The 16,877-nt window shown below is 42.2% G+C and overlaps 1 protein-coding gene across 2 annotated transcripts in view; it reads left to right on the top strand.

The window, feature by feature from the left end:
• PCP4 (Purkinje cell protein 4) overlaps window positions 1–16,877 on the top strand; it is a 73,947-nt gene that overhangs the window by 37,083 nt on the left and 19,987 nt on the right. For both annotated transcript variants that reach the window (XM_081198851.1, XM_081198852.1), the window contains one exon: window positions 10,037–10,088. In XM_081198851.1, coding sequence (XP_081054977.1) covers window positions 10,037–10,088 — 52 coding nt within the window. The remainder of the gene's footprint in view (window positions 1–10,036; window positions 10,089–16,877) is intronic.

The raw sequence follows: 16,877 nt of genomic DNA, 5'->3' as shown, positions 1-16,877 counted from the left end.
AAGAAAAGCCATTATAAAATATAGAGTGAACAGAAGAGGAAATGAGGTGAACAAAAGGAGAGAGAACAGCCAGCAAGCGTAAAATGAATACATGTCTCAAAACCTATTAATTGAAGCAGCAAATAATAATATTAATCATCTATGGTCTGGTTCCATGAACCACTGTATGGATATGATCAGGGATACAGATCTCCATGATTGTAAAAGGTGTCATTTGTCCTCTTGCATCATCGCTGAGAGCCATGCCAAGCACCAGTACAACTATGCCAGAGCAAGGACTTTGAAAAGGAGAGAGGCATGAAAACTTAGGGTCAAGTGGTTGGTGCTGACCCCACGTCCAATGGGCCAAGAAGCTATGAACATTGGTACAACCTGTCATCATGTTCTCCTATAGAAGGGAATCTAATAAATGTGTGATAGAGGAATACGTGTTTGACAGCAGTGAAGGAACATAGCTTAGTGACAGAGCATATGATCTCCGTGCAGAAGGTCGTAAGTTTAATCCCTGGTATCTCCAGTCAACAGATAGCAGGGGATGTGGAAGGCCTCTTGCCTTTAGACCCAGGAGTGCAAGTGCTAGGAAGGACGGGTCTAGATGGACAAATTATATGACCCTACTACAAGATATTTTTCCACGACCCATTTGCCCCATGTGGGGTGTAACTTTAGCTGCCATGGAGCAAACTGCTTTGAGCAGCGTAGCCATTCATCTGCTTCACGGAATCTTCAGAATCCTTAAATAGAATATGCAAGTCATTTATTAATGAAATATGATAATGAATCCCTTTGATAGCAAAAAGCTGAGGCTAGTCTGATCCATTGGTTCCCCTTTTCAGCAACTCCCAAGAGCCACCATTTCTCATGCCCAAAGCCTTGAGAATCAGCAGAAGCAAGAGCATCCATGTGCTGGTCATTTTGCACCTGGGTAAATGGTAACCAAGGGATAAGAAACAGGATAATTGAATTCATAATATATGCAGATCAGGATCCTGATGGATGAGGAAAGATGGGCAACACAAAATAATAGTCCGTGCCAGGCCTTGATGATCACAATCCCCTTGCCATGTTTCCTTCCTTTCCTATGACATAAATTTCAGTAGGTTGAGACAATGTACCAAGCCAAACAATAGTATCTCATTCTGGCACAGCTGTATATAAAGGCTCTCAGTACTCCCAAGATTGGACAAAACAAGCCAAATTCTCTGGGAAATTACAGCCCCTTTTATCTCTACACATTAGCACAAGGCAGGTTGAAAGCCAGCTGCAATCCTTCTCTGTGGAGTTCCCTTACATAAGGATTTTTCTGGTGCCATAAGGGCCAGCCGTGCTTGTTGTACACCATCTCCTTCAGCAGCCTTTTGCGCATGAAGCATTGCCAAAGGGAAAGGGAACATGGCTGACATGCGCTTACTTTCCTGAAGTATCTGATGGATGGCAATAATCCATCAGAGCTCAGTGTAGCTTGCTGAAGTCCTGAGGCAAATAAGATGTTCCTTTGGCTGCACTGGCAGTCAGGCAGTAAGAGACGTGGCATGTGGCCAGCTTTTCAGCTTCTTCCACTTAGAATTTCTGTGTGTCTTGGATGGCAGATCCTGAGGGCTTATGAAGAAACGAAATGGTGTAAAGTTATGACTTTTCAAAGCTAATGCCCATCGATGTGGCTGAACGAGTCACATTGCTGCTTTCAAATGTAATCTTCCGAAAGCAATTTCTTTGGAAACTCCTAGTACTCAGGGAAAATCATGAGACAAAACTGTTTTAGATCGTGGCACAAATGCAAAGCAACAAAAATATTCCTTATAGAAGGAGCTCTGTAAGGCAGCCTTCCACAACCTGGATCCCTCCATATATTGTTAGACTGCAATTCCCATCACAGTGGCTGGGGCTGATGTTTGCTGGAGCCCAACAGCATTTGGAGATCACTAAGTCAGGGAAGGCTGCTGTGTCAGGTAATCATATTTCAGTCTTCAGAGCAGATAAAGTCTGTTTTAATAATGGTGGGATCAATATGTTCAAATATGAAGCGATTTGTTGGGGCAAGCTTTGGCCATTAATAATTGTGCTGTCCCTTGAAGCCAGCCTTTAATAAAATTACAGCTGGATGTGCTTCCTGTAAAATTAAATTTTCTTGTAATCTCTCTCTTTCCTTTCTGTTTTCAGGCAAGTTCAAATCTCCCCTGCTGTTGAAAACTTTCTTTCCTTCCAAATACCATCCCTTCCCCATCTCCCACCCACCCCAAACTCCTGAGGCATGCCAGCTGCCTTGCTTTGATAGCTCCAGCATGGTTTTGCATAAGCATTTCTTATCACCTGCCTGCCTGTATCTTGTGAACAAAGTGGACCTACCTACCAATGCCAAACAAGAGAAACTACAAAGAACCTTGCCAGTTATAAGTAGCATATAATGATCCATACTTGGCTTTTCCTGATCCAGTATAAGTACTCCAGTTGCCTTCAACTCACTTATCTAATGGAGGGGAGGTGTATATCATGGTTTAAGGCACTGCTCCTGTCCCCAACCTCCACACATCCACACACCTGACATTGTATGTCATGGACATCTGAAGAACTGCTACATGATTGGGATGGTTGCAGTATGGCTGGTTCCTAATCATGCTGCTCATGCACAGGGATTCCTCTTCAGACATCTGCACTTGCAGTATGGACATGGGAAGCCAAGGCTAGATTGATCACATGACACTGGGTGTGGAGCCAGCAGCATGGCCATGTGGCATTGAGGGCAGGGCCAATGGCTTTGTGTGAGTTCCCTCTGTGCAAAAAACCCACATGAGCAGGGCTCAAGTAAACAGAATAAAGGAAGAGGACTGGGAATAGTTTTTTTAAAATCTGGCCATTCCCTGTTTAGATCAAACAGTGTTATAAGTCCCTTTAGAGCATTTGTCTTGTTGCTCTTTCCCACTTCATTTAGGATAGATACTACACCTTCCCTTATTAAAAATGGGTAAGCTTTGTGGAGAAGGAAAGGAGAAGCTAGCCACACTTTGATACAGATGAATATGCTATTTACAGAAATGTACATAAAACCAAGACTCTGATAATGCAAGCATTACTAATACTGCTATCCCATTGAAGCACATGGAATTACTCATGTTTGGTAAAGGTTACACGTGTAGATAAATGTTTAAAAATCAAAACCACACTCCATCAGAGAGGAAGAGAATCAAAGGATTACTGTTTTAAAGGCTTCACAGTAACAGAATTTTACATTCTTTGCAGCTGCTTTCAAAATGAATTTCAAACATCGTGTTAATTCCCACACCAGAAATATTTCTGATTACAATATCCTTGAAGAAATATCTGCCAAAGAATATCTCTAGTTCAAGATATGCTAATACAATGTATATTAAAGCGTGTAGAGTTGGTGTGACTCATGCAGCTCACATTTGAGTTTGGTGTAAAAATCCACCTTTGGGGGAAAATATATCTTGATTTTGAAGCTAACTAGAGGATTTTTCTGTTTTTTGTTTTGCAAGGTTGTGCAGGAATAAAGTACCCTCGGCAAATGCCCACAGAAAAGGGGAAATTATCCATTTACCCCTAACTATTTTAAAGGTTACCATTTATAGAAGTTGATCTCAAAGCCTTGCAAATGTAACTTGTTTGTCCTGGTTTATCAGAGGGCTCCAAAAATAGTTAATTGTAATTGAATTAAATGTAAAAATAAATTAAGGATGACATACTTGTATTACCCAATATGGCCACTTCAAACTAAGTGGATAATTTTTAAAACAATCTCTATGGTTTAGGCTGAAAGAAGCACAGCTTGTACCAGATGCAGCAATGGAAGTGTGCATAGGGACGGATGAATCTGTCAATTTCAGTTTCTCTTCTCATTTCTATAGCTGGTTGCAATTGCATGAAAACACACCAGCATTTTAGTATGCTTTCCCCCTAGTATACATATTTTTAATGCAATTTTGTCTAATATGCAGAATTTTGCAAGCACCCTAAATAGAATGCATTTCCCTTGCTGTTTTCACTGATGTATGCATTTTAATGTATACTTTCCTATAATATATGCATTTTTCTACAAATGTTTTGGCTGGAGAACTCTATCACATAATTGGAGAAGCGCATATTTTGAAAAATAGCTGTGTCTCAGTTTGCATGTTTGTTTCAGGAAGTGGAAATTAGGAAACTTTGTGTTAAAATGTGAACAGAATCAAATTACACAATAGCAGGGCTTTTCTGCTGTTTCAGGATAAGGCTGTCAGTGACTCCTAGCCATGATGGCTATGTTCTTTCTCCACTGTTTGAGGCAGTGGTTATTTTGCTCTTATGAGGCTTCCACTAAGCCCTATACCCCTTGGCGGGTGTATCTTCAGTACAGGATTGTTCCCTAAAATGGAGTTTCCTATTTTTTTCTCTCCAGAAAACTTGGTGGTGGTGTAAAAGGGTGGGAGAGAATGGAGAACAACCTCAACTTTTTCTAAAAGGCACATTTGCATGCTGTCCAACGCCTGCTCTCTCTATTGGCTGAAAATTGTTTAATCTGTATCTAGATTCTCATAATGTATGGACAACAACTAGCAGTTTTAGAACAGAATAAAAATCAATACCAAACAAGAGTGGTTCTCTTTTAAATAATGCAGTCTGGATCAGTCCTCCCGCACACGCACACAGAATCTTTTTCTAAACTTACAAGAGATTTATAATCAGAAGAATACCACCTTAAAGAATTAAGTTTACAGAGAGATGATTACATATTGAATCCATTTCCCTTGATATTTGCAAGTGCTCCTAATGCTTCTATATCAGTTTGATCTGACTAATAATTGTCATTATTGACATCCATTAAATGAACAGGAGCTGTAGCTCAGTGTTAGAGCACATGCTTTGCATGTACAAAATCCTAGATTCAGTCTCTTGCATCTCCAAGTAAGGATTCTTTTCTGAAACCTTGGCAAGCCAGTGTCATTGTAGACCTTTCCTCAGCCTGGTGACCTTCAGACCTACAACTCCAATAATCACTTGAACTTAGTTGGGATTTTATTATGAATTAAATACATGCTTAAATGGCACAGAATAAGAAATGTTAGAAATGATAACGGAATAGGAGTTTGTCATAGTGATTCTTGCTTGGAATCAGGGGTGGAGGAAGGGGGATGCGGTGGGGGCACCACTGAGGGGGAGTGACAAAATGCCAGGCGGCACTCACCGCGGGGCCTGCAGCATGCCTGCAGCACGTCTTCTGGGAGTGACGTGGTGGTTTCGGTGCCCGCAGGCTCTGTGGTGCTCCAAAAGGTCCGCCCGCCACCTCTCCCCCAGCTGTAGGGCGGCTGAGTGGGAGAAGGCAGGCAGACTCCTCAGAGGCCCCACAGAGTGTCCTGCCCTGCCTGGCCCCGCCTTGCAGGAGTCTGGCCCCACCCCTACGGGCGGCTGGCACTCACGCCACCCCAGGCCCCCGAACGGCTTGCTCCGCCACTGCTTGGAATAGCTATTTCTCTCTATAGAATAAAAATGTAAGAATGTCATTGCATAGCTCCCACTGGCATGTGAAGTGCCACTTTACAATGTGGGATTTGCATGAAGTCATAGAGGGGAAGGGGAGCAAACGTGAAGGCGGGTTGTACAACAGCAGTGGTCATGACATGGGTGTGAGAAGGCAGAGATGTTGAGAAGCGAAAAGTGATGGTTTAAAACAACAACAGAATTTTGAGCAAAAGCAGGGAGGGAGGAAACTGAGAGGAAATGGGTGTCTTAAACAACAACAGAGCTTTGAGTAAAGTACTATGGAATATTTGAGGGCACTACATCTGTTATCTCTCTCACATGAAGTAGCTGAGGAATGGAGGAGGGAGAAGTCTGAGTAGAGTGAGAAGGGGAAGACACTGAAAAAGAAACAATGTTAGAAGCAGGGGGGAGATATAGATAGGAAAAAGAGGTGATTTAAAAGAATGGCAGATGTTTGAGTAGAGCAATCAGGAAGTGACATTGGGGAGGAGAGGCAGTTTAAAACAAGGCTTGAGTACAGTGAGAAGAAAGTTTGGAAAGGCTCTATTGTGTTAGCTTTTTGGTGTTCTGTGTTGTACCCATCTCTGTTATTTTTCCTTGTTAAAACTGGTTTGTTTGTTTTTTAAAGCAACCATTCAGTATCTTCCTAGCTCTGCTTTCTTTGAATGTCTGCAGTTGTTTAAAACTGCCACCCCCCCATGTCCTTCCCTTCTTGCTGTACTTAAACTTTCCCCTCTTCTTTTCATCAGCTGCCTCATGTAAGAGAAATAAAGGATGCGGTATCATGCACCATTTTCAACATCAAGTTCCAGATTCAATTTAGTAATTTTGAACAGATTTTTTTTTTATTAACAAGGAAACTCACATACTGTATATGTACTATATAGCCATCAACTGAACTTAACCTTCTGCAACTGAGCCAAGCTAACAGGCTTGCTCTTAAGAGTCTATTCATAAATAGGATACAGTAACCCATCTATCATCATGGGGTGGGGGCACAAAGGAGGCTGCAGAATAGAAGAGAGGAAAAGGCATGGAAATGGGGGTGGCCTGTGTGCAAGGGAGAGTTGAAAAAGGAGGAAGGTGATAATGGTGTTTGTGTGCAGAGGAGCGCAGAACAGGAGACAGGAGACAGTATGGAAATGGGTGTGATCTGTGTGCAAGGGAGATTTGACAAAAATGAGGATGGGGGGGGGGGGGAAGGAATGAAGGTGAAAATGAGGGCGCAAAGGGGGATTCTATATGGCAAGGAATTGCCCATTGATTTTGATTTCTACTCTTAAGATTACATCATCTCAGTGTCAAAAAGTATGGGTTGCACAAAGAAGACATATGCTTTATTAGCGTACAGCCTGACCAGCCATGTAGCTTTCATTCCTCTTTCCCTTCCCTATAAAGACAAATTCAAAGTGAGTTTGGTTTTCCCTGCCACTTTTAATGATGTGCCTTTGATGTTCTGCAAAACCACTGACTTAAACATTTATATAGCCCCAAGCAGTCATAAACTGTGTTTCCTCCTACGCTCCATAGCGACAAAATTGTTTATCCACTTTAATGTATAATCATTACGGTTCTCCACTCATGTTCATTTCAGCTCTTATATCGCATCTGCTGGCGGTACTGGAACACAATTATACCTTTGTCCTCTGATTGATACTGGTAGTGTTTGCTGAAAAACTTTGGGGGATGATACACTTGGGACTATTGGCATTCAACCATTTTGGCAAGAATTCCACCGGTCAAATGCGCAGAATGAGAAAATAGTGCCACTCTGGCATACCCTGTAGCATTTATTATATTATACTATATTACGTTACATTACATTTTTGTCCAGCTTTTCAGCCAAACATTTCCTCCAAAATAGCTCACATCAGTATAGCATTGATGAAAGAGATAGAAGAGAAAGTGAGTGTTCTCTGGTTCATGTCAGATTTGCTTGGGATGCCTGAATTCTCCAAACCTTTGCTCACCCCCTGCAAAGGACCAATTTATCCCAAGAGCTCCTCCCCAGAGGGTGGACTTTTGCCTATCACCACCAGTTTTCCCCAGGGCAAATCCTCTCCTCGGGAGGGCTCACCAGACATCAACCTTGACGTCATTCTGGCTCCAGATAAATACCTTTCCCCTCTCTTGAGCTTTTAAATCCTCTGCAAATTGCTTTTATGCAGCTTTGCAATTTATTTTATTTTATACTGATTTTTGTACATCTTGTGTTCAAATGTTGTTATTTGCATTTCATTTACTGTTAATTTAACTTCTGCTAAACTACCCTGAAAGCCTGTTGGAAGGGAAGGGTAGAAATCCCTTAAAGAAAAGGAATAAGTACTAAAACTGGGGACACTAAGATTCTCCTCTGTTATTTCTTTCCTTATACATTGGCATGGGAATGTGTGGCATGAAGTCATCACACTTAGCTTTCCCCTCAGTAGACCACAATGACATCATCTTTAGAACCTTGGAAGATCATAGTATTGACAGAAGCCTACATGAGTAAGAACTCAGCTGGTAGAGCATGAGGCTCTTAATCTCAGGTTTGTGGGTTCAAGCCCCATGATGGGCAAAAGATTCTTGCATTGCAGGCAGTTGAACTAGATGGCCCTTGTGGGCCCTTCCGCCTCTGCAATTCTATGATTGCACATCAGGCTAGTCGCTGCAGAAGCTCCCCCTCCCATCCTGTAGAGGGCAATGAAACAGGCAACATGGACTGTTGGCCCTGCCCTCTCCATCATGTCCATGTTGCCTGTTTCATTGCCCTCTCCCTGACACAACAGTAATCCAGGGGTGGGGGAGATTACTTAAGAGGGTCAGACTGACTCCTGCTTCATTGTCTCTGGAAGGTATTATTTTATTGATTCATGAAATTTATATACTGCCCTTCATCCAAAGATCTCAGGGCAGTTCACAAGATAAAAGCACAAAATAAATAGTTAAAAACAAAACAAAACAAACACATTTAAAAGGCCATAGAATATCAATCAGCCAAAGACCTGGTTGAAGAGGAACAGTTTTGCCTGGGATCTAAAGATGCATAATGAAGTCACCAGATGAACCTCCCTGGGAAGAGCATTCTATAAATAGGGGGCCACTGCAGAAAAGGCCTGTTCTCATCCTGCCACCCTCTGGACCTCTCATGGAATAGGTACACAAAGGGGGGCCACAGAAGATAGTTGCAAAGTCTGGGTTCCTTTCATATGGGGAGAGGCGGTCCTTCAGGTATTGCGGTCCTGAGCTGTAGGTAATTCTGTGACTAGCCAGCAAAGTTCATATTTGTATTAAAAATACCCTTCCACAATATTCTCTTACCCATTAATCACAATTGGTCTTCAAGTACACAAAAGGCTCAAAGGCAATTTATGATAATACTCGTGATCAATGGCTTCATAAATATAGACTCAAGTGAGAGGCAAGTAATTGCCGAACTGGAAGTTTTGCCAAAGACTTTTGCCAGGATGCTAGTAGCATTAACTATATCCTTACTCTGCCTTGCCTCCAAGGAGCTCACCTCTTCCCTTTTTATTCTCACAATAATCTGTGAGGTAGATTAGGCTGCAAAAGCATGACTGGTCCAAGGTCAGCCAGTGAGCTTCATATCTGAATGAGAATTTAAACTCAGGTCTCCCTGGTCTAAGTCCTGCACACTAACCACTAAAGCATGCTGGCTCTGAAATAGAAGCCCCTGCTGCACCAATGATATAACATTTTAGACCCTGAAATGCAGTTGACATCTAAGTTTAAGCAAAAGAACTAATAACTGATGAGCTTGAAAGTCAAATAATGCAAAATTTGCTGAACAAATGCTTCTTCATCTGAATAGCTCCATGTAGCTTTGATTGACAACTTGTGATTTCTTTGCTGTTTGTAAATTCAATCCTTGTGTTTCTTCCCAGAGCAATGAATGTCATGTAATGTCTCAGCAGACTTGTATTCCTTGCAAATATGAAATAAGTGCTCTGTGCATTTTGCAACTACTTGCATGCACTTTTCAGGATGCAATTGCATTTTGACTTTTGGGGGCTTAAATAGCTGCAGTGCAGGATTTGCAGTTCAGTTGTGCATTGACTTCATTTCCAGTCTTCTGCTAGAATCACTGAATTACCTTCTCCTTTTGCATAGTCAATGATAGATAAAAGATTTTAGAGGTCTGAAGAAAGTGGAAGGCGAAACCTGATGAGTAGAATGATTAAGAATTAAATGTATCCCTGTGGTGGTGAAGAGCAGTGTGTGAATGCTTGGCAGGGGAGCCAACTTGAATAAAATATTGTGGGGGCCTTGGTAAGCCCCGCCTTGCATAACTGAACACATGATGTGATGCATGCGCACCATTTGAATGGCAATACCCATCAACTTTGCGGGGGTCCAGCCTCCTCAAATATTTTATTATGGGGTATGAAGCCCCTATAGCTCCTAGGAGTTGGCTCCTATGATGCCTGATTCTGGCCCCACACCACTGAAGCACACCCCATTGGCCATTTTTAATATGGGTAATGTGCCCCTCAGTCCCAAAATGTTCCCCACACCTGGGCCACATGTAATCGCCCCTTTATTTTCCTCTTTCACACAGAGACAAGGTGCTGGAGCAACAAATGGAAAAGACAAGACATCTGGTGAGAATGGTAAGACCTGATTGGGTGATATATATCATTGTGGCAGACTCTTGTCTTTGGGATAAAATAAACAGCTAGTTAGTTGTGATGTCCAGGTGGATAAGGATCCATGCCTCATGTCCTTCAGCATTTTTATGTGGAAAGTTGCATCAGGTGCCAGGAGGACCAGGTTTCTCTAAAGGCCTTCAGGATGAACAAATGTGACCTGCAATGAAACATTTCACTGTAGAGAGCTCTTGTTCGGGGTTCCAACCAGCATTTTCCAGGGTGCTTCATTTCATTTCCTTCACCCCACCCAACTTTCCATCTCACTCCTGCCCCATAACAGTTGGTTCTCATGCCGTGAATATGCTTCATCCTTACTGAGCTGTTATGGGGGATGCCTTCCTCTTATAAGACATTTTTTTTGCTAAATTGTTTTTTGAACTTATGCAAACTTTGGGCCCCACCCCGCACAGCTGCCCTCTTGTGTATGGATGGTGCTATTTTGGTTATATAAGGATCTACAATCAGAGAAAGAATTCCCTGTCAGTATAATGGGTTTGGTGAATGGGCTATATGGTGTGCATTTCCTCAGGAGTTCTGCGTGACAACCCTGAAGACTTTTGCTGACCCAGGGCAGTAGGGCTGGCAAGGTTGGAGCAATGGGTTTCATGCATCTTGGATGCCATACATGGCTGTTGTTACACATCACAGTAGCTACAGCAGACCTGAAGCTTTCGAGTGTGCTTTTTAAAATACAAAACATCAAACTGAGTTGCTCTGCATTTTCTGACTGACTCAGTACAAGATGCACAAGAGTTATCTCCTGGTTTTACTTCCATAATAAGGCTGGATGACTTTCTTCGCAATGCTGTTTATATAACACGATCATGAAACATGATGTTCTTAATAAAATGAAACGATGCAGTTAACCCAAAATGAAAGAAGACAGAGCAATGCAGGTTTTGTGAAGCTTCTTACAAAAGAAGAAGGGGAAAAAAGCTCACTGAAAGCAGCAGATTTTGCACCTGCAGGGAAGACTTTCACATCCCCAGGCTAGCTAAGATATTTTGATCAGTTTCATTACCATCTTTGGCAAGCCTGGCCAAACATGTTTTTCAGGGTCCCTCCTTTCCTAGAAAATAACGACACTTACCAAAGAAGTAGAGCACGTCTCCCGCATACCCCTCTTCTTCTCACTCCCACAGTGATGTCACAAACATTACATTTTCCATAGCTCAGCACTCGCTGCCACTCACATCCCTTCCCACCAGCCTACATGCCTCTTCCATAATTTATAAGCTGTTGCCATACAAACAGTCTAGCATATTTTGCAAGTGGGAAATTGCAGCTGTGCCAATGCATACCAGCTTCCAAATACTCTTATCCTCTGCAAGTCATCCCTCCCCAGCAAACAAAATTACAGTTCTGAGTTGTTGGTAGGGATGGACTAATCTGTCTGCTTTGGTTTCCCTCACTTTCTGATTCCCCCCCCCCCCACTGAAATCATAGAATCATAGAATCATAGAATCATAGAATCGGAAGAGACCACAAGGGCCATCGAGTCCAACCCCCTGCCAAGCAGGAAACACCATCAGAGCACTCCTGACATATGGTTGTCAAGCCTCTGCTTAAAGACCTCCAAAGAAGGAGACTCCACCACACTCCTTGGCAGCAAATCCCACTGTCGAACAGCTCTTACTGTTAGGAAGTTCTTCCTAATCTTTAGGTGGAATCTTCTTTCTTGTAGTTTGGATCCATTGCTCCGTGTCCGCTTCTCTGGAGCAGCAGAAAACAACCTTTCTCCCTCCTCTATGTGACAAGTTCAGCACATTTCTGGAGCAGTTTGGGGAATTTTTTAATTTTTTTTTAAGTCCTTATGAAAATTCACCAGCATTTTAGTGTGCATTTTTCCAAATATATACACATCTCTCTATGCTGTTTTGCTGGATATGCACATTTTGGTTGGAGAGTGGCAGCACAAAATTCGGTGACATGCAAATTTGGAAGGATAGCTATGTAAAGTTTTGGGGGATGCAAATTTATATATTGATTTAGTTAAATAAATATAATCTGCACTTCTGTAAAGTATATCAAGGTAGCTTACAACATACAAAATCAAATCAAAACAGTATATAAATATCCATAAAATGCAATTAAAAGCATCAATAGGTCAGTTTAAAAGAAATTGATATTGTGGTGGCTCAAAATGTATATTCTCTTTAAAATGCAAACCAAACTGAATCTCTTCCCTGTTCCTGGTTGTTATGTTCACAAATTATTATTATTTTTAAATGTAAAGTACTGATGTGTTGTTTCCTCTGAGCATCAAAGCCCCCTTTGGATAACCGTGACTATGAGGATATAACAGTAAGAAGGATGCATGGTGGATCATCATTTTCCCTGCTTTCAACGCAGTAGGCTAAGAAGAAAATAAGATAGAATTGCATCAGTTGCCTAGGAAAAGCAAATTTGTCTGGCGTTCCTAAGGTAGTAATGGAAGTCTTTTGAAAGAAACATGGCACATTTTATTTCCATCTTCTGCTATCTGAAGGCCAAGTACTTGGTCCAAGGGCAATCTGTACCATAAAAACTTTGAAAAATCTCCACTTATGGGTGCATAGGGATGGGACCGTCTTCATTCCCACTTCATCTGCACCGTAACACCTCATAGGAAATAAGGAAAGTGCCCCTGAAATGTGTTCCCACATTCTCATGTCCTGAGAAGTACACGGACCTCACACATTGACACTGCACACACTTAATTTACACTGATCTCAGTCGGTCCGGTGGGACGTCAATGCCCACTACTATGTACAACCAAAGGGTCCAAATGTCCCAGAAGGCCTGTAAATGCCCTGGGACTAATTTGTGTGGGAACGAGCTCATATATGTTTATCTGATTGCTCTGAAGCCTTCATTTTCATTCAGTTAGTTGGGAGGGGGGAGGCTGCTCACACTGGCAGCTTGTCAGCTTATCTGACAGATGGATGAGAGTGGGGAACGAGCCTCTAAGCCCAGGGGTGGTTAATTGGGCTGTTGTCGCCAGCTTGATGTTAAGGATTGGCTGGACAATGAGGAGTGGTGGGAAGCACCAGCCAGGGAACCCCCAAGGGAGATCGCAGAGGAGGAAGGCTCAGAACCTGGGGGTTGGTGGTGGGACACTAAGGAGGAAGCTTGGGAAGAGATGCTGGATACTGAAGGGGCAACAGGGTTTAGTGAACAGGAAGAGCCCTATGCACTGTCAAGCACCCAAAGGGAGTGCTTGATTTTAGGGAAGGAGCAAGTTTGCATAAATTGACAAACTGCCCCTCGACTTCCCCACCCAATTTTAGCCAAATCATGCCACCAAAAGTGGGTAAGGTAACTGGCCTGTCAAGAATTCTTTCTGTAATGTGAGCACTGCCCATGGAGCATCATCATACGTAGGCAACTCCATTTGTTTTAGTGGAAGGGCAGGTCCACACAACAGTTCCTTTTGTGTACACAGTGAATGGCTTCTTCACTTGAAGGGAGCAGGGAAGCCCTGATGAGTAGTGAAGTGAAGCTCTTTGGAGCCCTCACACACAAAAGGGACTAGTAGATTGTGGCAGTCTGGGTATCAAACTACAGAGAAAGGAGAACTTGCTCCTCACCATGTTTGGCTTTATATTAAACAAGTGGAATCTGCAACAAAATACTGCAGTATATACTCTGGAACCCTTCTCCTGGTCAGGTTTCCAACTCAGCCAGCCAGCCAGCCAGCCATACCCTCCTCCAGATTATTATAAAGGCACAAGCAGGGCAAGCCATTCCCTGTTTTCTTTTTTTAATTGATGCAATATTTAATGATTACTGAGCATGCTGAGTCCTCATTGGGCTGTTTTATTTTGGAAAGAAGGTAGGCCCTCCTAAGTTCTGTCCCCTCTCCAAAAAAGAAGAAGGGAAAAAAGTTTGCTCTTCTGCAAAAGCTGGAGTTTCCCAGTTATGCTGACCCCCCCCACCCTCTGTTTCTTCAATAGTCCAATTTTGGGTCCTTTTCTGTTGACACTTAGCACCTGGGTTCACTATTTGATAGCATTGTCATCCTATTTCATCATATAGTATTTTGTTTTGTATCTCACTTGAGGACCTTTTTGCTGTGGAATGAAAGTCTGGCGCGGACGCCTGTTTTGTGTGTCCTTTTTTTTTTTTTTTTTTAGTACCTGTAATTAATGTTGTCTGCAATTCTCAGAACTGACTGTATAGTGATAGACCATGAAATATTCATTAGAACTTTCCAGCTGACAGCAATCACAGGTGGGATATATGTTCCACTGCGGACAACTTTCCATGCTAATGCAACTTTGTCTACTTTGTGCAGAAGAAAAGAGAGACAAACTGCTGTGTTAGTAAGATTGCTTGCCAACAAACTACTGAGAAGAAATCACAGTCCAATATCTACCAAAGTTACTCACAATTTATTAGTATGCATACAAAAGAAAAAACTGGAAAAAGACCAGTTGCTAACAAAGTCCTGCACCCGTTAGAATTCTCTGAGTCCAACTTCCCTTAGGCGAGCCCTTCCCTTAGGCTTCCACGTTTTCACAGAATCATTCCAGCAATCTCCACATCTCTAACAGATTCCCTTGTGCTTCCCAGCAATGAATACTGTAATTTGGGCCCTTATCTACCCAGCACTACATGCTAGTTTGCCCAGCAACACAGATAAGATGGTCAAAAGATGCCTGCAGCTGCACTGTGGGGAAAATCCCCATTTCTACTGACTCTGAGGTCCACCTCCGAGGGTCTTTTGGTGGTTCACTTACTGCAAGAAGTGAAGTTACAGGGAAACAAACAGAAGGCCTTATTGGCAGTAACACCTTCCCTGTGGAACGCCATCCTATCAGATAAAGAACTCTACAACTTTTAGAAGACATCTGAAGGCGGCCCTGTATCAGGAAGTTTTTAACGTTTGACAGTTTATTATGTTTTTACATTCTGCTGGAAGCTTCCCAGAGTGGCTGGGGAAATAATAAAACAACAACAACAACAACATAAATAGGCACACAGGTCACCTGGTTATAGCCTTCCTTGCTCTGGTGATGTATTTTATGTCTATTTACATTACAGTAATCAGGTTGCACTCAATGGTACACCTACTCAGAGAAGGCCCACTGAAGTTAATAGACATGACTCATTTTGGTTCATTAATTTCAGTGGGTTTACTGAGTATAACGTAGTTGGATTCGACCCATCATTTCTAAATTTGTATTTATATATGTGAATTGGCATATAAGCATTTTATGGAAAGTGGTGTCCTCATTTGTCCTTTTTTTGTCACACATTTCCTCATTTGGGGCAATTTATAAAGAGACATCCTATGCACTAATGGGCTGGCTTGGTATAAGGCAGCTCCCAGTGTTCCTAAAATAGAATTAGGATGAACTGATGTTTTTTCCCTTGGATTTTTCTTCTGTGATCTGTACCAAAGCTTACTTTACTCATCTGGCTGACCTGCAGCTGAATATTTCATCAAATAGCTGTATATTTTCACTCCCATGGGCTTCCTTTACCAGCACCTCATTAAAAAGAAGTCTGCAAAGACATCTGCGTGGCAATGGTTGCACAGCCTGCCATGATTTCTTGGTGAGCTTTGCAGGAAGTTTTTGTTTCATGTATCATTTAAGATGTTCTACATTGATTCCATCAAAGCCCATCTCCTGCTCTAAACAAAGAATATGACACTAAGCACCTGTTACTTGACATAGCCTAAAACTGGTACTTTTCAAGATGTGTTGCCTGTAATAGAAGGATCTTTAATAATTTTAATCAAATGCAAGGAATCTGCATAGAAAACCAGGGCCAATTAAATATTATTTTATTTCTAACTGACTGAAGAAACATTATTTATCTGTATACACAACTGCACCCACCCACTTTATTGTCTGTATGAGATTTGTTTTGCGTTTCAAAGTACTTCTATGTGCACAAGCCAGGTTGGCAAGAGGAAGGCGAGACTGTAGCTCAGTGGCAATGTGTTGCAGGCAGAAGGTCTCGGGTTCAACCTCTGGTAGAGCTGGGAAATGCTCCTGCCTGAAAGCCCCAAAGAGCTGCTGCCAATCCAAGTATACAATATGGAGCTAGATGGACCAGTGTTCTTTCTCAGTATAAGGCCATTTTGCTATGTTCCTTGTATAAAGTTTCCCTTCTGAGTTATGTCCCCAGGGTCGAGGTCTGACCCACAAGTGGATAAGATATGAGGAGACTCAACAGAACAAACGGTTAATTGATGGATGGATTTATTTATTTTTAAATGCCAAGAGGGGAAAAAGGGAAGACTCATAAAAATTAGTGGTGGGTAGAGGAAGACAGCTGTCAGTTTCCTCATTTTGCCCATCTTCTCATGTCCCATACCCCTCCTCCAATTCCATTCACAAACTGTGTCTATGGAAGTGACTTGTACTGTTGTTGATATCACCAGGTCCCAGAAGTTTCTTAGGCATGTTGGTGGCAGGTTGTCCTTTGCTTAGAGGTTAGAGGGATCAGGAAAGCATTTCCAAGCCTATCAATGACTACACAACGGTAGCCTTTTGCGTTTCAGAGATGTGACCTACTTTTAGCCCAATCATATATTTGGGAACCCACTTCTTAGGTTTTCTCCTGTATATTTAAATGGCTGCTGCTGCTCTTGCAACCCACGTTTGGTGAGGTTGCAATTTCAAAGACCAACAATTATTTCCCAAGTACTGAAGCCTGACTAGTGAGAACTAGATCTCTTGATTATTGTGGGGTCAGGGAAGGAATCTTTATAGTGTGCATGGCACTCTACTTCAGATAGGCTGGCTTATTGGCGTT

Source organism: Podarcis bocagei, assembly GCF_964188305.1.
Source record: "Podarcis bocagei genome assembly, chromosome: 6".
In the NCBI taxonomy this organism is placed as follows: domain Eukaryota; kingdom Metazoa; phylum Chordata; class Lepidosauria; order Squamata; family Lacertidae; genus Podarcis; species Podarcis bocagei.
Note: the sequence above shows the minus strand (reverse complement) of the source record. Positions and strands in the feature narration are given on the sequence as shown.